General features: G+C 35.2%; 3 protein-coding genes across 4 annotated transcripts; 1 reads left to right on the forward strand and 2 right to left on the reverse strand.

Annotated features, from left to right (window-relative positions):
* Positions 1-103: 103 nt before the first annotated feature.
* LOC136801289 (coiled-coil domain-containing protein 83-like) lies at positions 104-6,007 on the forward strand. Its single transcript, XM_067057921.1, has 8 exons — positions 104-273; positions 698-951; positions 3,184-3,263; positions 3,542-3,721; positions 3,954-4,022; positions 4,648-4,769; positions 5,121-5,349; positions 5,513-6,007. The coding sequence occupies exons 1-8, from the start codon at positions 164-166 to the stop codon at positions 5,699-5,701; spliced, it is 1,233 nt and encodes a 410-aa protein (XP_066914022.1). The 5' UTR covers positions 104-163; the 3' UTR covers positions 5,702-6,007.
* Positions 6,008-8,863: 2,856 nt separating this feature from the next.
* LOC136801290 (dnaJ homolog subfamily B member 13-like) lies at positions 8,864-16,563 on the reverse strand. The gene is made up of 9 exons (XM_067057922.1): positions 16,430-16,563; positions 16,137-16,240; positions 15,752-15,823; positions 15,117-15,200; positions 14,761-14,918; positions 14,027-14,159; positions 13,654-13,748; positions 13,211-13,287; positions 8,864-9,155 (listed from the first exon to the last, which is right to left on the reverse strand). Exons 1-9 carry the CDS (start codon positions 16,495-16,497, stop codon positions 9,005-9,007), a joined length of 942 nt encoding a protein of 313 aa, XP_066914023.1. The 5' UTR covers positions 16,498-16,563; the 3' UTR covers positions 8,864-9,004.
* A 155-nt stretch (positions 16,564-16,718) lies between these two features.
* LOC136801291 (cytoplasmic dynein 2 intermediate chain 2-like) lies at positions 16,719-23,958 on the reverse strand. 2 transcript variants are annotated; one of them, XM_067057923.1, is made up of 2 exons: positions 23,859-23,958; positions 16,719-18,715 (listed from the first exon to the last, which is right to left on the reverse strand). In XM_067057923.1, the coding sequence occupies exon 2, from the start codon at positions 18,680-18,682 to the stop codon at positions 17,300-17,302; it is 1,383 nt and encodes a 460-aa protein (XP_066914024.1). In that variant the 5' UTR covers positions 18,683-18,715; positions 23,859-23,958; the 3' UTR covers positions 16,719-17,299. The 2 variants fall into 2 exon arrangements, with proteins under 2 accessions (XP_066914024.1, XP_066914025.1); XM_067057924.1 differs by having other exon boundaries at positions 23,836-23,955.
* Between the last annotated feature and the right edge of the window lie 556 nt (positions 23,959-24,514).

The following is a 24,514-nucleotide window of genomic DNA, read 5'->3' on the forward strand; positions in this document are numbered from 1 at the left end:
CAATCAAAGTGTTAGTTTGTTAACTTTTGGAATGCCGGTATCAGGTCATTCTGTTTGATGATTCTTCTTCATTGAAGAAATTATCTGTTCCTTATTTTTCTTTTATTAGACTAAACAAAACAAAAAGTAAAAGAATGTAGTAAGGGAGACATATTGACAAAAAATGGGGCCGAAGAAGAAAGGAGGTGGCAAAAAAGGCAAGAAAGGAAAATCAAGTGCAAAGAAAGATCCAGCTAATGTTTTGACTTTCAATGAAGCTGTTCTCATGCACCAGTAAGTTCAAATCTTTTCGTAAAAAAAAAACTTTTGGTAGAAAGATTCTATAAAAATTAGAAATGGAAAGTTGTTGCTTAAAGAAATAGCCAATTTTTATGATATTTCACCTAAATTATGCTTTACCTTATTACACTTATATAACTACTCAAGTTAATAACGCGAATTGGCTACCCTTGCGTTAATTACAACCGTTTGATAAAATTTGAGCCGAGGTAATTTTCAAAAACCCCGTCTTTGGCGTTAATTGATTTTTGTACTCATTTTTCCTGCGTTAAATACTTGATTATTTTTATAAGATATTAATAAACTGGCTCCTTGCCCTATAGGAAGTTGCTATATTCTTAATCATCTGAAGACATTTATTATTATTCACTTTGCAACACAGATTGTGATTGACGCTTATTTCCTTTTTCAAATGTAGATTGGAGCTGAAGCTTGCACAGGTCAATGATTTGAAGGAGGACATTGATGATTTGAAGTTTCGAAATGACCGTCAACGACAGAAGAATGACTTCTTGACACAAGAGCAAGACCGACAAGTGAAGAATGTCTTAGAACAAGCACATAACATTGCTAGGATTGAGGACAGCAAAGAGAAGGTCCCTTACCAAGATGTGGAGAATGCTCTTCATCTGAAGTTGACCAGTATCAGAGTGGAAGAACAACTGGTCGATGGTTAGTCGCTCTAATATTTTCCTTATCAGCGCCTCGTACAGGTTGGAGAAATGTTTCAGCCAACCTTTTCTGGCAAACTTCAAATAAGATCCCCTTGTTTTGATTGCCAGCCATAACTTTGATTTTCCTCTCAAAAAGTCTGATTTGCTCAGCTTTGTTATTTTTGGGGAAAATCCAAAAACCCAATTAAGCAATCAATTAAAAGATACATACTCAGGAGATTTTTTTTATCAGTGGCTGTCCCTTAACCATATTCAACCTAGGCTTTAAGGGGCAGTTCAGAACTAGGGGGGGGCTTTTCCTGTACCCAGAGGAATGTAAAGAGATGGAAGAACAGCTTTTCTGATTACTCAAAGTTCAACGATCACTTCTATTGAAAATTCTATTGTATAAACGTTGATTAGGTCATTAAATGAAAGTCCAGAAAAGACGGCTCGCCATACAAATCGGACGGTTTCTACATGATTTAACGATAAAAATGAAAATTTGTTTTTCCTTTTTTGCGATTACTAGTTCAATTTTAAAGAATAAGGGGCAATATTTTTACCAATGTATAGCAAAAGAAATTCTTAACGCATTGATATTAAATTGGTTTATTGTAAGAGGCCCCCCAGCGGACCCTTAATTCACGCAATCACGCAATTTTCTTCGAAATTCGCGCATTCACGCAAATTTTCCTCGAGTATCACACAATAACCCAATTTTTCAGAAAATCGGAAAAGTTTCGGGAAACATTGCAAAATTGGGAAAACTGCACATGATCGGTGGAAAAAAGGGAAAATTCACGAATTCACGCACAAAATAGCCCAGATTCCCGCATTCACGCAGTCAAAATGTGGATTTTCACGTTCACGCAAGTTTTTTCAATTCACGCATTTTTTTTTCAATTTTCACGCGTTCACGCAACCGAAAATGCCCATTAACGCATTCACGCAAACCGCTGGGGGGGGGCTTGTAAAACTGTCAAAAGTCGAGTAAAATCAAGATGAAGTTATGATTTTCTCGAGCTCTAGCTTTCCATATTATGGTGCAGTCATGATGCGGTTATATCAGTAGAATCGCTAGGAAATTCTGAGCAAGAAGATATAGGTACCTTTTCGTATAGGAGAGGTGTTCCCAAAATATAAGCCCTAAAAGTTTGCGCATAATCAGGCTTGAAACAAAAGAATTTTGTCCCAACACGCTAATTATGCAGATTTTTTATAGTGACAACAAAAGAAACCTATTTACTCGACATAAACTCCCTTAAGGGCAAGAGACCTGGTATATGACGAGCCGTTTTTCCATTATTTTCAAGAAGCTGTTTTTCCATCTCTTTGCATTCCTCTGCTGTACCACCCCTCAACTTTTGATCTAGTGGGTCTTTTTGGATGAAATTTGGCACACAAGATTCTTGTCACATAAGGTAACTTTGGACAAAAAATTTTTTTGATGACGTCACTCATCATGCCCAAAGTGTCCAAAGTGAGCAAAAACCGCAAATTTCCTTTGTTCTGATAAATAGCTATTGTACTTTAACAAAGGCTTTAGAAAAAAAGTTGCCTGAGTTTAAAATGCTTATTTTATCCTAAATATTAAATATATTACAGATTAAACGATGTATATGACATAAAAAATAAATTTGTATTGGAAAAGTGTCAATTTTTGTGACACCTTACTGTCAGAAATGTCATCATACTCAAGGTGTGAAAATTTTTAGGTGTCAAATTTTTTTTATTTTGAAGCTAAATAAAAGTTAGGAATTTACAGAAAATTTCATGGCAATAGCTCTATTATTTCAGGAGCTATTACCAATAATTTGACTTCCGAACAGAAACAGCCCCCCCCCCTAGGCCGAATAGGGGTTAATTGAGTAAGTCTTTTTTTCTCGAGCACACTATATCAAAAAGAAAATTAGTTGTATCCTGATAGAATACACGTTTTTTATAAAAACATCTAAAATTTTTGAAGCCTTTGGATGTTCTTAACTTGAGTGTGAGTTATAAGCCTAAAAAATTTCTTAACCTGTTCTTTTCACCACTTTGTGAGCTTTGGCCACTTTCCTAAGAAACCGGGTATTTTAGAGCCTACAAAGCCTTAAAATGTTCTTGACTTGTTCTTAATGTTTTGGCCATTATGTTCTTATATAGTTTGTTATTATAGAAAAGACGTGTATCGAAGTCGCTAAGTGAGGTGTTATTTCCTGATTTGATACAAAATGCTAACCATTTTATTTTTCATTTCTTCTCATAGAATTGAATAAAAGGATTTCTTCTTTGGAAGACGAAATTCAAACGCACAGCAAATCTTTAGAAGAAGTCAAACATTATCAGGTAAAAAAGTCTTAAGAACAAACAAAATGTTATCAAAATTCGCCTACAACATCTTTAATGCAAGTTTTTAATTGAAATAATACCATAAAAGGAAAGGCAAAGAATGGAAATTTTCTTGAAATATAGAAGCAAGTTAGCAAAATTTATGTTAGGGTTTAAATGAAGCGCTATCTTTTCCGGTCAAACTGGAAACTGGTCACTTTTGTTCCGATATAGGAATGTTGAGCCATCCGAATGTACCAAAAACAAAGACTGAAGTCAAGCTTTCCCCTTTTTAGGAACATGGTCAAAATGTTGATAGCACCCACATTGAGCTTTTAAACAAAGAAATGAAAGACATGGAGCGATCTTACGCCGAAATGACCGAATTCTTTGACAAGAGTTTGACCACCGCTAAACATGATATCGTGAAGAAAAATGCTGATGGCATCAATCAGCAAAAGAAGTTAGTTTCCGAGGTGAGATTAAGAAACGTAATTTTTAAAGATTTTTCAGCTGCCTCTCATTTTGGAAAAGAATGGGAAGAGATTTTCAGGAATTTTCAGGAATTTTTGGCAGACAATTGTACCCATCTGAGATGACCTGAACCATAATCCTTCCCCCCATCGTTGGAATTCTGCAATTGGATCGCTAAGCGTGTGAAGAAAAAGAATTGTTTTATTGAACGAATAATGGCATTTTGTGTTTCAGCTTGCCATACAGAATCTGGACAGCAGCACAGAAACGGAATTTCTCGATAATAAATGGCTCCATAAAGAGGTACTCCCTTTCTTGGAGAAATGTCTTTTCGATCACTTTCAATTTCCGTATTATTTGAACTTGGGATTTGTTACAAAAAAACGTCGAGAAAAGCTCTGATTGGCTGAGACATGCTAAGATTGCCTTATACTTCGGACATTTTGAAAAAAATATGTTTAAGTGTGCAATTTTTAGCCAATCAGAGCTTTAATCAAAGTTTTTTCGTGGCTATTTTACATGAATCTTCTAATAGAAAATTCATGTATTCCAGGGTGCTTAAGACCTCCTAATTCAGATGGTTCTTCGTTGAGAAACTCTCCCTATTTACTATTCATTTATATGCGTAACAACCAGAAACAATCGGGAACAACTTGTACCGTAAGTTGGTCTAATGTCGACATCCCTCTTCTAATTCCGACACCTGTCTTTAGAGATAGGAATAGTAGGAAGGTTGGAAGCACTGATGGACAAAAGATTTTTTCCTCTCGGACTGCTAAGTAAAGGAATTTATTTTCCACTAGCGATTCCGATCTTCTTAGTTTCCAATCTCTAAAAAGGGTGTCGGAATTAGATGAGTGATGTCGACATTAGACCATCTCACTGTATGTTTTTGAACCGTATCATCGTTGTATCCGTTTCTTCTCAGGTTGATCTGCATCGAAGCCACATCAAAGTTGTGGAGAAAGAAGTCGAAATTCTGGAACAACACAATATTGGCATCATGGCTGACCTCTTTGATAAACAAATGACTGAAGTCGTTCAAACCAAGTAAGAAATGTCTGAGAACTTTTGAGTATTTTCTTTAAAGTCCAAAAAAAGAAAATTGTGACTTGAAGCTACACCAAGTGAGGCCAACTATGGATTTTCCTCCTTCTTTGGACTTTTAAGTTCTTTCTCCTGCCAAGAAGAAATAACCAGGGCCATTTTTTTTTAAATTGTAAATCTTTGATATCGTTGTGCTAAAGTAGGTTTAGATTCTGCATTTCATGATTCTGCATTTCATGATTCAGCGACATTAGTGTCTAAACTGCAATAAAAAACAGTAATTGAATCGGACGAGAAAAACATTCGGGAAAAGTCGGAAAACTAGTTGATAACTAATATTTGTTTCTTCGGCAGACGATTCTTCTTGGCTTGTAAAGAAGCACAACAAAAAGATGATCTCATGGACGAAGATGAGCCGACAAATACGCGTGCGCTCGTTTCGTACAACCACGAAGATGACGGAGGCGAGTACGAAGAAGTCATTGCAGAGCATTCTGATGACGTCGTCGATAACAATAATGAGAAAGATGCTTTGATGTTGATGGATGATTACTTGACTGAATTCGATGATCTTCCAAGAGAGGTTCGTTGTTTACTTTTTTCTGTGAATTATTTAAATATATTTGTGCTCGTGAAATCTGCCAGCTTTACCCCTCTATTGCAGTCGACTGGTTTTTTTTGGGTTCTGGTCAGAAAGTTTCAGTTTTCCCTTTTATTGTGTTTGAATGTTTTTCATATTTTTTCAGGGTGACTACAAACTTGGTCCAATGGAGATCAAATTGTTATGCGTTTACGGCCAAAAGATGAACTTGCAGCCTCAAGATGCGCTACATGAAAACGAAAGGACCGACGGTGTGAAGACATTCACCAAGTTCACTGCAGAAGCAAACGAACTCACCATGGCAACACAAAAAGTAATTTGGAATGATGATTAAACCAATGTGTATCGAATTCTGGGAAGACTTTAAACTAGGCTTCAATGTCAATAATTCTAATCGCAAAATCTTGTCATTAGTATCTCCTTTCGTACCCGCCACTGCGAACAATAAAAACAAAAGACCACGACAATGAAACAAAATTTCTAAGCTCACTTATTTGTTTGTAATTTCACAGTGAAATGGTTAACTTGTACAAATGTTTTTAGGTTTTTTAAATTATATTTTCATGTAATAAATTATTTTTTAACAATTTGTAAATTTTGGCAGAAATTTAAAGAAGAATGACTCGTATGTATAACTCGATATTTTCACAGTATGTTTGTAATTTGGACACTTAACGAGATCAGCCAGTTTGCCAATTATCGGGTGTAATTTAGCGAGAGTTATCTTTTTGTTGAATATTTCAATGGAGGAGGGGGGGCTTTTATTTTGGCTATTATTTGGTTGTAGATAATTAAAATTAAAATTACCACTTATCTATGGTGTTAAATTTGTCGAAGAGTGAATCACAAAAAGTAACAAAATAAATAAAGTCAAAAAAAAAAAGTTAAATAAAAGTCTTGAAAAGTCAGAAAATTTCGTAAAGTATATGGCCCCCAAAACGGAGGTTTTGCCTTAATGAGCGATGTTTGTACTTTAAAACCTGGGAAAGCTTTTTTGGACCTACCTCCGGGTAAACCGGTGGAGGTCCTATAAATTAACCTGTGTCCGTCCGTTCGTCCGTCTGTTACCAGTCTGAGCCCGATTTTCGAAAAAAAAAATATTTGGGCAAATTTGGGCCAAAAACTCCCTAAAAATAGGGATTTTTGGACTTTGTGCAAAATCCTGTCATTACTTTTTTCTGATTTTTTGTACAAAGATGGAGGGCAAAATTCTCTAAAGAATGGCTGAAGTGGTTTTTACCGGAAAATTCTTATTCGCCTTAAAAAACGGATTTTCGTATTTTGGGGAAATTCCCTTTAACCAAATAAGAAAATATAGCTTTTCTCAATGTTGACTCATAATTTTTTTCTGAATTTTTGCACAGTGATGCAAAATGGCAATGCCCAAAATGTGACGGAGCCAGATTTTTAAAGAAATTTTTTTTGGGCAAATTTGGGCCAAAAACTGCTTAAAAATAGGGTTTTTTGGGCCTGAATGGTTTAAGTGACTTTCGTATTTGGGGAAATTCCATTTTACTATTTTACATTATTCAACACACAAGCTTTATTTTTCCATTCTGAATTTTTGTACAATTATTGTCACTTTTTTCTTATTTTCATCTGATGTTAATCATTAGGTAGGTCCATTCAGCATGTTGCTTGTTTCTCTTGAGTCCGAAAAAAGAAAAATACCAAAATGTCATTTTTAATATGGCTAATTTTCTTCTTCCTTTTTTCTCAAAAGTAAGTTTCGAAAATCCCTTTATTTGGACTGAAACTGTCAAAGGTCAAACAAGATTGGAAGTTAGCCCTTAAAAACTGGGTAACTCTTGAAAGTATAACATATACCAACATACCAACTCAGTAATTCAAAGTTTTTCAGAAAATTCGAAATATTTCACGGTAAAATTAACATTAGAGACTGCTAGTATTTTGCACGGGATTTTGCACTCAGCCAGGCCTGAAACACTTATTGTTTTGGTATGAATTTTTTTTGAATTAATTTTGAAAACGAGGACAACAATAAATCTATGCATCTCGAGAAGAGTGTATTGAATCGACGTTTGGGGGCCACTGACCTCCGTTTTGACAACCATTTGAAGTATGAAGATAAAGAGAAAAGTAAATTTTGAAAAGCATTGCCTTCATACCTGTTGATAGTAACTTGATGTCGGTGCTAAAAAACGAAAAAAAACTAAGCCTCCGTTTTGGGGGCCATTAGAAAAATGTGACTCAGCTTTGACTGAAAAAAATCATACAAAAACCTTCATTCTAAGAAAATTATCTTTTGGGGAAAGAAACTAGACATGTTGAGGCCTAATTCACAAGAAAAATTTTTAACGTTCCCTATTTTCTGAATTCCCTAGAAAGATTTCAATTTGGATAAATGTTTTGGGGGCTACATACTGTACACCTTTTTTCAAGTGATTTACCTCTCGAAATTTGTTACTACTACCTTACAATAAAAGTACATGTTTTTTTTCTATAAACATAACGTTTATAAGCATATGCAGGCTCAGTTTTTGGTACCTAAACAATAGCTCTATTGTTTAAGAACAATAGAATGCTAAGCATAATGCGAGACTGATAGAGAGGCAGACACTTGCTTATAAAAAAACAAACATGTATGGAGAGCAATCTGTCAAAAATGAAAAACGTTTCTCGATAATATTCAACTCCACAATATGTTTTCAACAAGCACCAAACTGCAAATTAATTCGAATCCTTGTAAAAGTTAAGCCTAATTTGTCACCGCTGCAGATAACCTTTAGAGAAGAAATTTTGGCGGAAAGAAAATTTTTGTATGTATGTATATGGAAATTGTATGAATACGAGTCAAGTCAAGTGATGTTCGTGACGTAATTCATGAAAAGGTCTATTTCAAACCTTAAAACAGGTTCTTTCTTATTTAATGGCGTTTTTTTGGAGAAAAATGTCCTTCATCCGTCAAATCAAATTCCCGTCAAATTATTTTCACGCCATCCGCCAAATTAAGGGCTCTGACCAGAGTGAATTTTTTATATTTGCCATGTACAAAATATAGATTTCTGTCTAACCAACAAAACAATGGCATGTGTTATACATTTTCTGTTAAGCCAACTATTTCTAAATCTGAAGATTTAAAAGTCGCAATAAAAAAATTTGATGAAAAAGAAAATGAAGACTTTTGAGAAGAAGAGTATTTCATCTTTGAGGACCTTATTTTCGGCGAAGAAAATATATTTTGAAAAAACTTTTTGAAAATAACCCCGATGAGAAAATGTCGAAATTTTCAGTCGACCATATATTATTGGAGAATAAAGTTCAGTACTGTAATTACCTCCAAGATTGATTGAAAAAGGTTCGTGACTGAAACAAGAGAACTTTTAGCAGTTTTCGGATTTTAAAAGAAAAACCATGCAGGCTTAAAATTAAAATTTGAAACGTATGCCTTCTTTCAATTGTTGAAACAGAATCGAAATCGTATGAACGGTAGAGGTAGAAGGAGGGTTACGACATGAAAAGGTTAAATCCATGATTAAAATCAGTCCAATATAATCATAATTACAATCATCATTATAAAAATCAAACAAAAATTTATTTAAATATGTACAACATTCAATCAAAAAAAATCAGAAAACATATTTACAGCTATAGATTCCTACAATGTTATCTATCGTCAGGTGAGTGCTTGAGAGATAAGCGATTTTTGTTCGGTTGATAGATGTTTGGGGAAGGAGATATCGAAAGCGATGACGAGGTCACCTCGCTTGTTGGGTGTTTTGGAGATGGGCATCCCTTCATTGCCAACTCGTTTCAAATAACCAGGACTGAAAAGTTGAATAGGAAGATAAACAGAAAGTCATATAAAAGAAAGCGAGAAAGGGGTTTTGTGTTTCAGGAAAAAGCAGGTCTTTCATCATACAGTGTGTTCCAAAAATGAGAACAGAGATTTCTACGTAAAGTAAAATCATCTAAACTCATTATCTAAACTCACTGGGCTTGGAATAACTGAAACAAGACGACTTGAAGTCGAAAATTTCGCCTAGAATTTGAACTGCATGGAAAAAACAAACAGTAGAGATTGAAGCTAATCTGAAATATACTTTACATCGAGCCTTAATGAAACAATTTTACACGTACAACAAGGCTTAAAATTGCTAAAAAAATCAAGACCGATTTAAGAACAATTGTTGTTTAATTTTTAAAAACTCTTATAAAGTATATGCTTATAAGAAAAATGAATATGCTCAAATTGTGCCCCATCCCTTGTTTACTTTGTAAGAACTAATTACCGAAAGGTTTATCACCATCTATCAAGAGCTATTGATTTGATTCTTATAAAGTAAATGCTTATAAGAAAAATGAATATGCTCAAATTGTATGCCGTCCCTTGTTTACCTTGTAAGAACTAATTACCGAAAGGTATATCACCGTCTATCAAGAGTTATTGATTTGATTCTTATAAAGTATATGCTTATAAGAAAAATAAATATGCTTATAATGTACGCCGTCCCTTATTTACTTTGCAAGAACTAATTACCGAAAGGTATATCACCGTCTATCGAGAGTTATTGATTTGATTCTTATAAAGTAAATGCTTATAAGAAAAATAAAAATACTCATATTGTGTGCCATCGCTTGTTCACTTTGTTAAAACTAATTACCGAAAGGTATATCACCGTCTATCAAGAGTTATTGATTTGATTCTTATAAAGTATATGCTTATAAGAAAAATAAATATGCTCTTAATGTTCGCCGTCCCTCGTTTACTTTGTAAAAACTAATTACCGAAAGGTATATCACCGTCTATCAAGAGTTATTGATTGAATTTCTTATAAAGTATATACTTATAAGAAAAATAAATAAGCTCACATTGTGCGCCATCCCTTGTTTACATTCTAAGAATTAATTACCGAAAGGTATATCACCGTCTATCAAGAGTTATTGATTTGATTCTTATAAAGTATATGCTTATAAGAAAAATAAATATGCTTATATATTTTTTTTTTTTTTCTACGCACGGAGGCAGTCCCGGCATGCCATAAACTAAACAAAGTTTAGATAACTCAAAATGAAATAAATCTAAAAACAACACACTTCCTATATATAACCTAAAAAAATAACCTGAAAAAAAAATATACTCATGAAATTGAAGAAAAACTATTTATGGCCTCTGCATCAGCTGTCGTGTTACTGAAAGGCGAAGAGCGTCTCCAGGACCTCGAGCCTCGCAGACACACCACACTTGATTTTACTAAACTGAAAGAAATTTTTCTTTTTATAAAAAATGAAGTCTCTGATAAAGAAGATTTATTCTTCTCGGCGATGAGTTCGCTTAATCTCCCATAAAAACGCTTCGTCTCTTTACTCATTCCACCATTGGAAGAGAAGACAAGAGGAGTAAAAGTTCCATTTTCCTGGTCAAGCACTCGTTTCACATATTTGCGTTTCTTCTCTTTCTCCATCTGCTTCATAGTGCTAGCAAGATTTTGGCTTTGGTAACTTCTGGCAAAAGGGGAAAAGACCCTTACGTCAAGAAATGCCTTCTGTTGCCGTTGCCAAAATCCTCTTAGCATTATGTCAGCTCGAAGTTCAGGATCACGATCGAATTTCTTCTGGAGAACCGGCTCTTTCTCCACATCTTTGCATACGATGGATGATAAGTTGGCCGTAATATTGACCAACTCATTATGGCGCATATGGATAAATCCTCCCACCTTACATTGAAGGGCATGGTTCACGTTGAACTTGCATCCACAAACACAATCGGTTGGTAGGTTTTTCATATCCCAACCATAGCGTAAGAAAATTGCGTCGAAAAATTCTCTTTTCGTCATGGAGAATTCTTCAGATTTTATTGGCAGCGATGATAACCACGCGGATGCACCATGTGAACATGCGATGTCGATGGCCTTCAATTCGTTTGGTGAAGATCTCGTTTTCAATTCGTTCAGCTTTCGTTCATTGAATGAAGTCTTGGAATCAGGTGGTGAATCAGGTAGATCATTCGAGTTACCTGCAACCATATCAACGTTCTGGTTAATGATCTTTCGAACAAGATCTTGCGTGTGTTTGATAGATTGCTGGAATTCGATTCTACAACTCTCCGTGACGTCAATGATACCTAATCCACCCAACTTCACTGGTAGAGACAGCAATTGACGTTCATGGTCGTTACAGGTTCTGCCGTCGCACAATGCAGGGATGAAGTGGTGTCGAATTACATCTTCTACTGGTTGAAGAAGTGTTTTCACGTCGGGAATGGTTCGAATGAGGTAGTTGAATTTGTGCACGAAACCAGCGGTGAATGCACAATATGCAGATTGAGGATACGCTTTCGCAATCTCAGAAAGTAGTTTGAGCTGTGAAACCCAGTCGTTCACGAAATCTGTGACGTATTCGACCTTAAATTCGTCTGTTCCAACTGCTGCACCCAAATGGCGTTTTCCTTCTTTCGTGATATTGATACCCGTACCTTCAAATATGACTTTTGCGAGCTCATACTTGTCTGGCTTTACTACTAGCCATGATTTCGAGCTTTTTGGAAAGTAGCCAAGATGTGGACCAACGTTTTGAAGCTTTACCCACCATCTTAGAAGAAACTTCAGTTGACCAGTAGCACTTAGGTCATCAGCATATGCGACTTGGTTGATGTTGTTTGAGTCGATGTTTTCCAACAAGGGGACGAGTGCTAAAGCGTAGAGAGGCATGGCCACAGGATCTCCTAGGGTTGTACCTTCTGATGAACTGATTTCAAATCCACCACTGACAAAGAGCCTTGCACGTGACGAGTATGTGTTGCTGATGAAGGTAGCAATCTCAGGACAAACAATTTGAATGTTGTGAATCATGACTCGTCGATTTATTCGATTGAAAGCGTTGTCAGCATCAACCAACAAGATTCCATCGCAATTTTCTTCTTCGAATAAGGTTCGCATAGCATGGACTGCCGCCTCACAACCGGATAATAATAATGTAATATGCTTATATTGTTTGCCATCGCTTGTTTACTTTGTAAGAACTAATCACCGAAAGGTATATCACCGTCTATCAAGAGTTATTGATTTGATTCTTGTAAAGTATATGCTTATAAGAGAAATAAATATGCTCATAATGTTCGCCGTCCCTCGTTTAATTTGTAAGAACTAATTAACCGAAAGGTATATCACCGTCTATCAAGAGTTATTGATTTGATTCTTATAAAGTATATGCTTATAAGAAAAATAAATATGCTTATATTGTGGGCCATCCCTTGCTTACTTTGTAAGAAATAATTACCGAAAGGTATATCCCCGTATATAATGAGTTATTGATTTGATTCTTATAAAGTATATGCTTATAAGAAAAATAAATATGCTTATATTGTGCGCCATCCCTTGTCTACTTTGTAAGAAATAATTACCGAAAGGTATATCCCCGTATATAATGAGTTATTGATTTGATTCTTATAAAGTATATGCTTATAAGAAAAAAAAAGAAAAAATCAAAACTGTGAAGCTAAAGACACAAAGATATATGACGTAATCCAAAGAAAACGCGCGAAAATCGTCCGTGGTTATACGAGCGTGTAATTTGTAAATTAAATTTAGTGAGTTCGTCCACCGTATCAAGTACTTTCGTTTTCTAATTTTTCGTCCGATGACACCGCCGCTGAATGCCTATCGTAATACTTTCGCTAAGGCGAAATTAATAAGATTACAATTTTCTGTTCAATCAATAGATATTCAATTCCCAAGATGATTGAATAGGTTTTTGAGATTGAAATATTACGTGTACAAGTCATAAAATTTGGCATGAATTATGAGGATTTTACGTTATATAAAAATTTATCCGTGTTTTTTGGGACACACTGTAAAGCTCGGATGAAGTAGATGAAACTTACTGCACGATATCGTTGACAGGGATGCTGATGATTCTGTTATCCAATGTTGGTACGTCCACGATACATCCAACTAACGCCTGAAAAGAACATTGAAAACTGTATAGTTTTGTACAAGGCTTAGTATAGAATCCAACTCACTGTGTAAAGACGAATCTGCTCATGCAACATTACCCAGTACCCCGCCGAAAACCAAAAACTGTAATGAGAAATATTGTTTTGTTTCTTGGTGAGTTCCGCCATGATGATTGTCGAAAAAATATAGCATTTCAAGTATTTTGACGTAAATTCGATTATTTCGCTATGCAAGAGCTTCGAAAGTTTAAAGTGACGTCAAAAGATAGAATGTTTGACCCCAAAAACCTGGGCTTGTTGATCTGTAAAGCCTAAATTAGTCTTAGAGAGCACTCATTACGGAAACAGTCGACTTGATTAAAAAAGCTTACTTTTTCGAGAGGAACATTGGCTGTGTAAACAATATCGTCATCTTCTCGTTTGAAAATCTGATGAGGTTTGTCTTTCACTACGAATACGATGTCCGCTGAAAAAAAAACACAGTTAGTGAAGTGATAAGATGCCAGTGGAACTAATAGAGAATGAGGACTACTTATGAGTCATGCTAATAACTTCTTGAGCGATCAGGGATTCTAGTCAAAACATTTAAAGTTTTGTATACTTTTAATTCATAACCCTAAAAATCTACAAAATCAATTTCCCTAAAATATCATCGAATAGATTATAAACCCTCTGAGAAAGTATCAACCGTCATGTGAAGCTAATTAACCAATCAGATTTAAGTTTTAAATCTAGAGAGTTTACCAGGAATGTTATTTGGTCCTTGGTCGCCTTCTTTTGGGAATGTGATTCTCGTTCCAGACCTCCAGCCTGGTTTTACATTGATGGTGAGAATTTTATCGCGGACGCTTGATGTGTGGCCATCTTCGTTCATAACCTGGTGAAAAATTCGCAAAGAAATCATTAAGAATAACTTCCTCCTCGCTCTTCCTTCCATTTATTCAAGATGTTATATATAATGTCACCATGAAAATATGCCGGAGACCTTTTGCGAGCCTTGATAATGGCGTCATTAGAATCTCTATAAGTCTATAAAGTATACTTGACTCTCGCTAATTCGAACTCGAATAGAGCATATTAGCTCGAATTAAGGAAACTCGAAATACAGAAAGTATATTAAGAGGGTTTCTCCTTTACGGGGAATAACTTTTATGGAACGATTCGAATAAAAGAATATCGAATAAACTGAGTCTACTGTAATATAGCGCTCCGCGTCGCACACGTCATATTTATTCCAACTAGAAAATATTACGAGTTCCAATTCCACAGTTCATTTCGAAATGATTGAAAAACCGTGATAGTTATTACCTTTCTTTTGATATCGTAAGTAATTAATTAACGTGCAATTAACACAAAGAATGTGGGATTGCAAGTCGTACAAACGAAGAACTTTGTGCAGCTGTTACTACTTTTAAATTCATAAACTTTGAGGTCAGCGCGAAATACCGGGACGCAATAAAAATTTCAAAGGGTCCTACTCTTCTTGAGATTTTCATTTTCTTTGTGCATCCTTTGAAAACTTCTTCCAATGTTAAGAACAGATCTCGTTCGATTGTTGGATCTTGTTTCTGTCGGCCACGCCCATTAATCCCTCCGAAACCCATATCAATCTCATGTGGACTGACTTCGTATAACTCTAATAAAAATAGGAATGTTTTCGTTTCAACCGACTTCAAAGTAACAAAGAGCAAATTAAACGTCGTCAATTGTACTTTTGAGCATTTAACTATCAAGGGTTAATTCAAGACTCAATACTGTTTTGGGGGACAATAAAGAAAGGTCAAGACCTTAATCTTTTGATTCAAAGGAAACATTGGAATCAATTGAGCTTTACCTGAGTAAGGGTTGTCTCCGCCGAAGAATTCTTTAAACACTCGATCGGGATCGCCATGAAAAACGTACCCTTTCGTATATTCGCCTGAAATTAATAGAAGAAGAATAATTCATGAAGCTTTTAAAAAGGTTGGTTGTTGTGACAAAGATAACTTTAAACATCACCGTTACTATCGAATGGAAAGGGATCATGATATAACGAGGCATGATATATTTTAATCTCATAACAGATCATCCATTCTGCGCGTGCCACGCCCTGTCCTGAAGGGATAAAGCGAATGTGACGATCTGACCTGGCTGTTCAGCCAAAACGTTCAAAACCGCGTTGCCTTTTACTTGAAAACGAAAGCGAAAGCGACCGGATTCTAATGTATATTTTAATGTACTTAACTGACGGTTGATTTCGGTGCAATTGTTTTGCTTTAGCCAATCAGCGCGGTCAAAAGCTCATTTAATATTCACCCCAAATTTTGATGAAAAAGATCAAAGTGGTGTGCCAAACTGGGCAGATTCATTCCAATACGGAGACATCCTTTAGAGTGAATACGTGCCAGCGCGGTGTAATCAGAATCTGCTCGGAGATTGTAGATCTTAATACAGATAAACGAAGATGAAAACTAGTAGAGAAAATCGAACCTTCAGTTGTTGTAGGAACTCCATTCTTTAAACCTTCTTCACCAAACTGGTCATACAAAGCTCTTCTTTGACCTGCAATTGAATGAAGGGAAATATTTTTGGAACATATCGAAATTTCGTGATATTTACTGATCACCAGCTATGAACACTTGCTAAAACAAATTTGAGAAAAAAATCAAAATTACCGAAAGAAGCTACAAGTACAAGTTTTCTATGAAAAACATTCGTTTCATTTTTGATAATCAGCTCTGACTATCATCCCTTGAACACTTACGTAATACGTGACACCTTAAAAATGCAAATCTAAAATATAGCATTCAACGCCTCAAAAAACATTTAACATAAAATCCAACGTCAGCAAAATTTTGAAGAAAAAAAATCTTACAATTGCTGAGTATATCATATGCTTCAGCCACTTGCTTGAAATGATGGTCGGCCCCAGGCTCCAAGTTCCTCTGTGGATGATACTTCAGGGCTAACTTACGGTAGCTGAAACGTAAAGCATGGTGATTTTGTTGAAATAAAGCTAGAGATCAAACTATGTCTAGAGGGGAACGGATAAATCAAACAAAAATAGAGAAATTAAAATGTCGAATAGTACAACATATCTCCGTATCGTTAAAATGTAAATGAAAGTGAAAGACGATTCCCTCTAATGTGGCTATGAGCGTAACTTACGCTTTTTTGATGTCAGCATCAGTGGCACTTCGTGTCAAATAGAGTATTGCATAATAATCTTGTCCCATCTTTACTTTGCTTTTTAACTGTTTTTGTTTTGTTTATTTTTTTGTCTAAAGAATGAACGGACAAACTTAAAAGCAGTCTTTCTTTGAATTCTAAAATGTAGATAAAAAATAGAAGAATCGCAAAAGAATCACAAAAATCTGGATAAACAGAGATCAGAGCATTTTTCGTCTGAAAAATATTTGAAGTCACTCTTCATTCCTACAACGCGAAACAAGGACACTTTAAAGATTTCTTCTTTTTTTCTAAAATTCAAATTTAAAAACAAAACATAATTCAAATGAAATACTAACACACATCACATTTAAATGGTAAGCTAAAAGACTAAATACTATGAAATGATATTCCACAGAATTTAGTGATGGCAAAAATCGACATTTCTACACAACATAATGTGCTAGAACTTAAGATATTTTAAAATTTATCCAAAAAGTTTCACAGCTTGTAAAGTCAAAACACTTTTGTAAAGTGTACATCATAAGTAACAGTAGTTTCCACTATAACAAAGTTCTCGAAATAATACTGTGCATTCTATGCAGGTGTGTGTAAGAAATAAAAATCTGATCAAATAAATTCCATATTTATAATAACATAACAATAAATAATTTTCTAAAAATCTTCTTACAAATAAATCAAAATTTTCTTTTTTTATTATAGTAGCAGAACTATAATCATTGTATTTGGTCCAAAAAGGAATTTGAGGGTCGGATTTGAAGAATTATGGCTTTAAAATGTTGAAAAAGCTCTCAATTTGTTATAAAAAAGATTAAAAATAGTGGTTGCATTAAATACGTGCTGTGTCAATCAATCATTTTTGAATTCCCATATTTTGATGGTAGTATTAGAATCAGCAGATGCTATCTTGTCCTCCTTGTTTACAGCTAGTGAGTTGATGCAAACCTTTTTATTTCCAACGTTGATGGTATTTTTCAAATGAACTTCATCGTCTTCTATCTGATAGACCAGAATATTACTTGCTGCTGTTGAGACGTAAAATACATGCTTGGTAGGAGACCATTGAACTGCAAACAAATATCCTGACATTGGATCCACTTTATGCAGAGGTGTTGATTGCGATTCCTGATAAACATGAATACACATATCTAACGAACAAGTCAGAAAAAATGTTTTCATTGCTTGTGATGAGTCAATAGAATTGACAGTTGCTTCATGACTACCAAATGCAATAATAGTGTATCCACCACCATTAGTTTTTTCTTTACAGCAAAACACGCCACCATTTTCAGTACCAACCAAAATGTCTTTGTTTTGATTAGATGTTAAAGAAGCACACGTAATACCAAGGGCAGTACCACTTCTCATGCTACTTTTTCTCACATTTCGAGGAATGACATCACTGGAGAGTTGAAAGGTACTGATCAATCCAAGATGTTGTTTGAGCTTGTTATACATCCATAAAAAGATGTTACCATCTGATCCTGTGCTGATAAAGTTCAAGACTGAGCCCGTAGAAGGGATCCATACAAGTTGATTAACAGCTTCATGGTGTGTCTCGGTCTCTTTACCTGAGAATGCAACCAGAATATTATCTTCCTTACTTAAATCCCACACATGAATTTTACCCGAAAAATCTCCACTGACCAGAATCGGAGGATCACTTGGGTGAAAAGCAATTGCTGTCACACAATTATCTGCATCAATAGTTTTATTGGGTGTTGAATTTTCTTGTTTATTGACATTCCAAATATGGATTTGTGCAGGATGAGTACACCATGTATCATGTTCGAATTTTCCCAAAGCCGAAGCAACAATTGATCCTATACTATTCCATGACAAACATGTGATGTCTAATTTGTCTTCTTCCTTTTGTTCTGGACAAGTAAGTGTTACTTTGCATTCAATATTTTCTGATATATTTAGTTCATCTAACTCATAATCATCAAAAGCATGACTTCGAACATTTGCAGTTAATTGTTCACTAACTAGAGGATAAACTGTCAACATAAAAGTTTCCAACTTTTTTGAGTTATCAACTCTCAGTCGAGTTACAGAAGCTGGTGTATGACTGAGCTCTGTTTGGACATCAACAGAGAGTCTAAGAATAGCTTGACTGTATTGATTCTTTAATTCAATCGGTTTGGTTTGACAAGATTGATCTCGGACATATTTTTCAGAAAGTGTGTCCGATTTAATATTGATGGATTCAAGATTTTCATCTTTGAACATGGTTTACAGTGTGTAGATACCTCAAAGGAAGACCTGAAAGTAAAGTTTAAAAATATATATATGCAATATGGAACAAAATCTATACTAAGTTTCTCAAAATCTTGGCCAAGTTCATCGGTCTTATTTGAAACAATATTTTGAATGGAAGAAATCAGAGAGCCAGAGTGATCCATTTTCAAGGGGGTGTTTAATCATTTAAAATATTCTACAGCTTCGAATAATTCAACAGATTTCCTGAGCAAGTACGCAAAGTATCCCCTAAAAGCTGAACAGGTTTAAAATGCAGGTTTCCGTCCTAGACTTAGTCTCATACAGTTAAATTGACTTCATATTAGTTTTGGGAAGAATCGACAATGTGAGTGACACCTTGGAAAAAAAGTGTTTCTCTGATTCAGCTACTTAGTATTCACTCTGCTGCTTGTAAATTCTTATATAGATATTTCCTAGATTTTTTTTTACTATGGGAAGCATCCTAGAACCTCAAGATTGACAATGTGCTTTGACCTTGAAATTTTGACCAGTGGTAGATATGGATAATTGAAGAGGATTTACAAAATTTTGTTCCGGCTACCTGTCTGGTTGGTATCTTACAGACCAGAATGGAAACTTGACCAAAATAATGTATTGACTTGTTCTATTTGAACTGAAATTTGTCCCAGAAGGCTGATTTGTCAAATAAAAGAGACTAGTTACAGAAAAAATTTGTTCCCATGATTATTTGGTACTTTGCTGACCGGTTTGTAAAATACGTACATTGACCACCTGGCAGAACTCAGCAGGAACTACTGGAGTTTTTTACTCGTAATTTTCACAAGAGATAGAGATATTGACCATCAAGATAGTCACCCAGCCGGCCACAAAATATTTCTTCTTACATTTTTAGATTTCTCTTTTTTAAGCAGAAATACAAAACTTTTATTTATGGTGTTTTGCTTGGTTTTTTGATTTTCTTTATGTATCTTGTCTTTGTAGTTTCAAAAAACAAAAATAAAATAATGCAGCATTTTACGTATACAGACATATTTCCAGGGGTTTTCTCAGAAACTCAATCTTAAATTGAGTTATGAAACTCAATCTTCACGAAAAAAAATTCTGCTCTGAAAAAGTTTTGTAATCTTGTGTACATGTTTACTCGTTTACTCTTTGCCAGATGATGTAAACTTATTGATAGAGCACGGAAAGAAGTGGTTAGGGTTCTCCATCTTTGTTAGCTGATGGCAAAGAATATGTTCAGCCAGCATTGAATGAGCCAAACTTGATTGTCCAGTACAAGTATTTCAAAAAAATTGCTCTGAGCAACAAAGATTTATTTGAATCAAGTCAAAAGGTCAAACTCCATCAAAAAGAGGAGGAGATCGCCACAAGGTCAAAAAAATTGCTCTGAGCAACAAAGATTTATTTGAATCAAGTCAAAAGGTCAAACTCCATCAAAAAGAGGAGGAGATCGCCACAAAACAAACAAAACAAAGCAGACTTTGATGAAATTTTGAAACGCTGGCTAGTTGGAGAAGGCACTGAAACTGCCATGCGTAGAGTAGCATGCCGTTTGTAAAAGTTTCTCATATATTTTAGTCTTTATATTTTTTGGTCATAAAAAGAGTTTTCGATTTTCTTCTCAATTTTGCAGCAAATGCTAGATTTTCCTAGTTTACTCTATATTGAGTAGTTTTGTTTGATTTATTTAACACAACATTTGAGTAGTTTTGTTATATTTTCTTCGGTAAAATGAGTTTTCGATTTTATCTTTATTTTTTTCATATTACAGCCAACGATGAGTTTCCTAGTTTGCTCTATATTGAGTAGTTTTGTTTGATTTTTTTTTAACATTTGAGTAGTCTTGTTATATTGTAGCACTTTATTTTACAAAAAAAGCAAAATTTTATGGGGGCTTTGCCCCCAGACCCCCAATTTGCCTGGTATAAACTATCAAAAAATACAAATTTTCATAAGCAACCAGGTTTCTAAGGCTCAAACCTTCAAATTAGCCAATTTTTGTACTATTTTGTAACATAAAAGCTTTTTAGATCATCTATCATATTAGATTATCTATCATATGTATTTGAGACACACTAATTGTTATGCACTGTTTACCATAACATCTAATGCCGAAATACCTTGTCTAATTCTCCAGATAGCTGCTATGACAGATTAGACAACAGGTATGTCGCCTTATGTTGTTGGATACAAAGTACGGTAATTACCGTTACTTGGTCTAATGTCGACATCCCTTCTCTAATTTCGACACCCTTTTTATCAGCTGGAATTGATTGAAAGGTTGAAACTGGTTTTCTTGGCTTAGTGGTCACAGAGGAATAATCCTTTTTCAATCAGTTAGGGTAGATCGTCAACTACCATTTTTAGCATGATGTCAAAAAATTCAAAGTGTAATATTTTTTTGTAAAAATGTAATCTATTGTAAGACATTTTGCGCAATTTTAAACCTCCTAGGTCAAAAATCCAGCATTCCCCAGGGGGGTCTTTGATTCGGACTAAAGCGAAAAATGAGTAAAATGGCATTTTTTGCCCATTTTAAGACTATGAAAGCCCAGTAAAGGGTCAAAATGGTTTCTAAATGGTGTCTTGTACTAATATTCAACATAAAAAGACAAAATAACCCCAGCGAGATTGCTCAATGTTTCAATTTCAAGCTAAAAAGGCTGATTTTCTCCGATTCTGGGTAGCAAAATACATGAAAGCAGCATTTTTGAGGACTCACAACTTTTAAACTTTTTAAGGTACACACTTGAAATTTTCAGTAATTAAAAAACACTTCAGAGAAAGCTCCAGGAAAAATCAAACTTGAGTTTTCAAAAATTTCCTATAAATCGATAATGGCGCCCTAGAAATTGAGTTTTCATGCTAAATGCCAATATTTCAAGCTAAAACTTGGTTTTCTTGGGCTAAAATCTCTAAAATGATTTCAAATGATGTCCTGAAATCTTTGGATCTTGGAAGTATTCTGAAAATACCCTGGGAGAATCAAAATGGTTTGGGTTAGAATTTTACCAAAGTCCGCCATTATGGAATTGCATTTCCACTTAAAACGCGATATTTAGAGTTAAAGTCTAATTTTCTCAGGCTAAAATCTCAAAAATGGTTTCAAATGGTGTCCTGAAATCTTTTGGTGTTGAAAGTATTCTGAAAATACTCTAGGAGAAACAAAATGATTTGGGTCAGAAATTTGCCCAAGTCTGCCATTATGGTATTGCATTTCCCACTAAAACGTGATATTTAGAGTTAAAGTCTGATTTTCTCAGGCTAAAATCTCAAAAATGGTTTCAAATAGGGTCCTGAAATTTTTTGGTGTTGAAAGTATTCTGGATATACTCTGGGAGAACCAAAATGGTTTGGGTTTGAAATTTGCCTAAGTCTGCCAATATGGTATTGCATTTCCTACTAAAACGTGATATTTAGAGTTAAAGTCTAATTTTCTCAGGCTCAAATCTCAAAAATGGTTTCAAATAGGGTCCTGAAATCTTTTGGTGTTGAAAGTATTCTGAATGAAGATCTTGTAGAAAAGTGCTATATAACTATCATTTTCACTTAAATGAATTCTTCATCATCGAACGTCATCACTGTGAAAAAATTTCTAAAAAATAATCATTCAGTCAAAAGATATCAAACAAAGTTATAAGCTGGTTGACGTCTAAAAACGCTGTTTTTTGCTGTTTTTTTGGGTCAATCACTTATTAACTTTGTATCATAACTTTATATTGAATAAATATTTCAGTAAAATTTCTTCACAGTGATGACCTCCTAAGATCAAAGAATCTCTCCTGTGAAAATGAAAGTTATAGTACTTTTCTACAAGATCTTCATTTTTTTCTTCTTTATTTTCATCTTCGTTTTTAGAATTTTTTTATAGACTTTTTTATTTCAAATTGTTCCACTCACAAATAACTCTCCAACGATACCAAATTTATAAAGATTGAAGAATTCCGTCAAAAGTTATAGGTAAAAGAAAAAAGAGTGCACACTTATCGTGAACAGAATTTAATTTTGCCATGCCGAGCTGGTATACGTAAGGCCGTTCTTAAAAGATCCCTTGGTTCCCGTCATTCCAACCCTCAAAAAGTGGGTTGGTTGTTCGGGCGAAAAATATTTTCTGTTCGAACAAAACAGTCCGAGAGGGCGAAATTTTCCTTAGAAAAGGGAGGTAAACGGACGTTTGATCGCCCTAAGCCTCTTTTTCACTTCACAAAAGCTCAGCTGCACTGGTTTGTTTTGATGCTTATGGTCCGCAATGAAAAATCAGTCAAACATTCTTTTACAAACGGCCTAAATAACGATGTTTCTGGCGCTGGAATCATGGATTTTTTAGTATTTCTAGAAAGTAAGTAGCCCCAAAAGGTCAAAGCATGGACTTGAGAGCTTTCCTTTGCTTAGAGAAGAAAGACTCTGGTCGAATGTTGTGAGCGAGGGAGGTCGACAGTCAGGGACAGTCGCCTTATAAGGAGACGCCTCCTGATTAGGAGACGTCTCCTGATTAGGAGACATGTAGGTCGCTTGGGGTCGCTTGATTAGGAGACCCGTCTCCTAATTAGGAGACATAAAACTTTGATCTCAATTTTAAGGGCTTTAGGCTTTTCCGCGCATTTTGAAACTAGTTTTAATGGAAAGAGCAGCCTCGAATTGGTAAAGTTTTAAAAAAATTATCAAAATTTCTCGGTGCAATCGATCACAATCCTAATATAAAGCACTACAAGGAAGCCCCTCTTGATTTTTTTCATGTCCGCCATTTTTCTTTTTGAGACGCTTTTGTTCAGAAGACAGATTCTTACTTCTGATTGGTTCTTATGGATTATTAGAATTGTGATTGATTCCACCGGTGGATTTTTCTGAAAATCACCATATGGAATCAATTTTTTGTGCTCTTTCCATTGGGAGCAATCAAATCATGCGCAGTTTGCTCGTTCACGAGATAATTACACCCGTCTCCTGATTAGGAGACGTGAACCTCCTGATTAGGAGACGGGTCTCCTAATCAGGAGGCGTCTCCTAATAAGGCGACTGTCCCTGACTGGTCGAGGCACGAGGGAGAGGGGGTATGTTGGACTGTTCCTTATACACCACACTGATAGGTTCTTAGCAATTTAAAGGGACGATAAACCCTTGTTCTTACAACCCTCGAGGATTACAAATAACTATTATACCTTTCATAATAAACTAGACTTACAACTTTCTATAAAAACACCAAGACAAGCAAGACCAGGGACAAAATCTTCAGCGAAATCTCAACTCCTTCGGCCGTGGCGGCAAGATTGTTTACACCGAAGTTGTTATGGGTATTTTGCAGAATGGAAACAAAAATGAGCTTTTTTACGCCTCCGGAAAGAGAGGAAAAAAGGGGTGACTGGGGCGTTATAGCCACAGATATCTAAGCCCGAAGGGCTAGATTTGCAACTTTAAGCTTTCTCCAGCAAAAAAAAGTGAAGCAAAAATTTGAATTTTTAAATTTCGTGCCGATGGATAGGATCTAGCATTTTAATTGTTTTTGGAGCGCGAGATCAAAAAACGTAGGCGGCAAACGCTATTTCACATCTCTCAAACCGGTGAAATTGCATATTTTAGTCACGTGACTCTGGTAGGAAATCCTTCCAAAGATGAGCTTCACTTTTTGATAAAAGCCGCAAATCTAGCCCTTCGGGCTTTACAGATATCTGTGGTTATAGCCTATACTAGACGATGTTATCGTCCGTTACAGTGATAAGAAAGGCGGGAAAAATGGCGGTATGGCGTTATGGCGGTATACGGAAAAAAATCGGCGGGAGAGTTTCGAAGAAACACTGTAAACATCTCCGCCACTGCTTACTCCACCCGAATTTATCACGC

Source organism: Clytia hemisphaerica, unplaced genomic scaffold (assembly GCF_902728285.1).
Source record: "Clytia hemisphaerica strain Z4C2 unplaced genomic scaffold, Clytia hemisphaerica genome assembly, whole genome shotgun sequence".
NCBI classification, from domain to species: Eukaryota; Metazoa; Cnidaria; class Hydrozoa; order Leptothecata; family Clytiidae; genus Clytia; species Clytia hemisphaerica.

Excerpts from the sequence above, each read along its gene's own strand:
- LOC136801289 (XM_067057921.1), top strand. The coding sequence starts at position 164 with ATGGGGCCGAAGAAGAAAGGAGGTGGCAAAAAAGGCAAGAAAGGAAAA. Across the intron at positions 274-697 it reads GAAGCTGTTCTCATGCACCA|ATTGGAGCTGAAGCTTGCAC; the intron begins GTAAGTTCAAAT and ends TTTCAAATGTAG. Across the intron at positions 3,264-3,541 it reads AAGAAGTCAAACATTATCAG|GAACATGGTCAAAATGTTGA; the intron begins GTAAAAAAGTCT and ends TCCCCTTTTTAG.
- LOC136801290 (XM_067057922.1), bottom strand. The coding sequence starts at position 16,497 with ATGGGACAAGATTATTATGCAATACTCTATTTGACACGAAGTGCCACT. Across the intron at positions 16,241-16,429 it reads GATGCTGACATCAAAAAAGC|CTACCGTAAGTTAGCCCTGA; the intron begins GTAAGTTACGCT and ends TTTACGTTTCAG. Across the intron at positions 13,749-14,026 it reads AGGACCAAATAACATTCCTG|CGGACATCGTATTCGTAGTG; the intron begins GTAAACTCTCTA and ends TTTTTTTTTCAG.
- LOC136801291 (XM_067057923.1), bottom strand. The coding sequence starts at position 18,682 with ATGTTCAAAGATGAAAATCTTGAATCCATCAATATTAAATCGGACACA.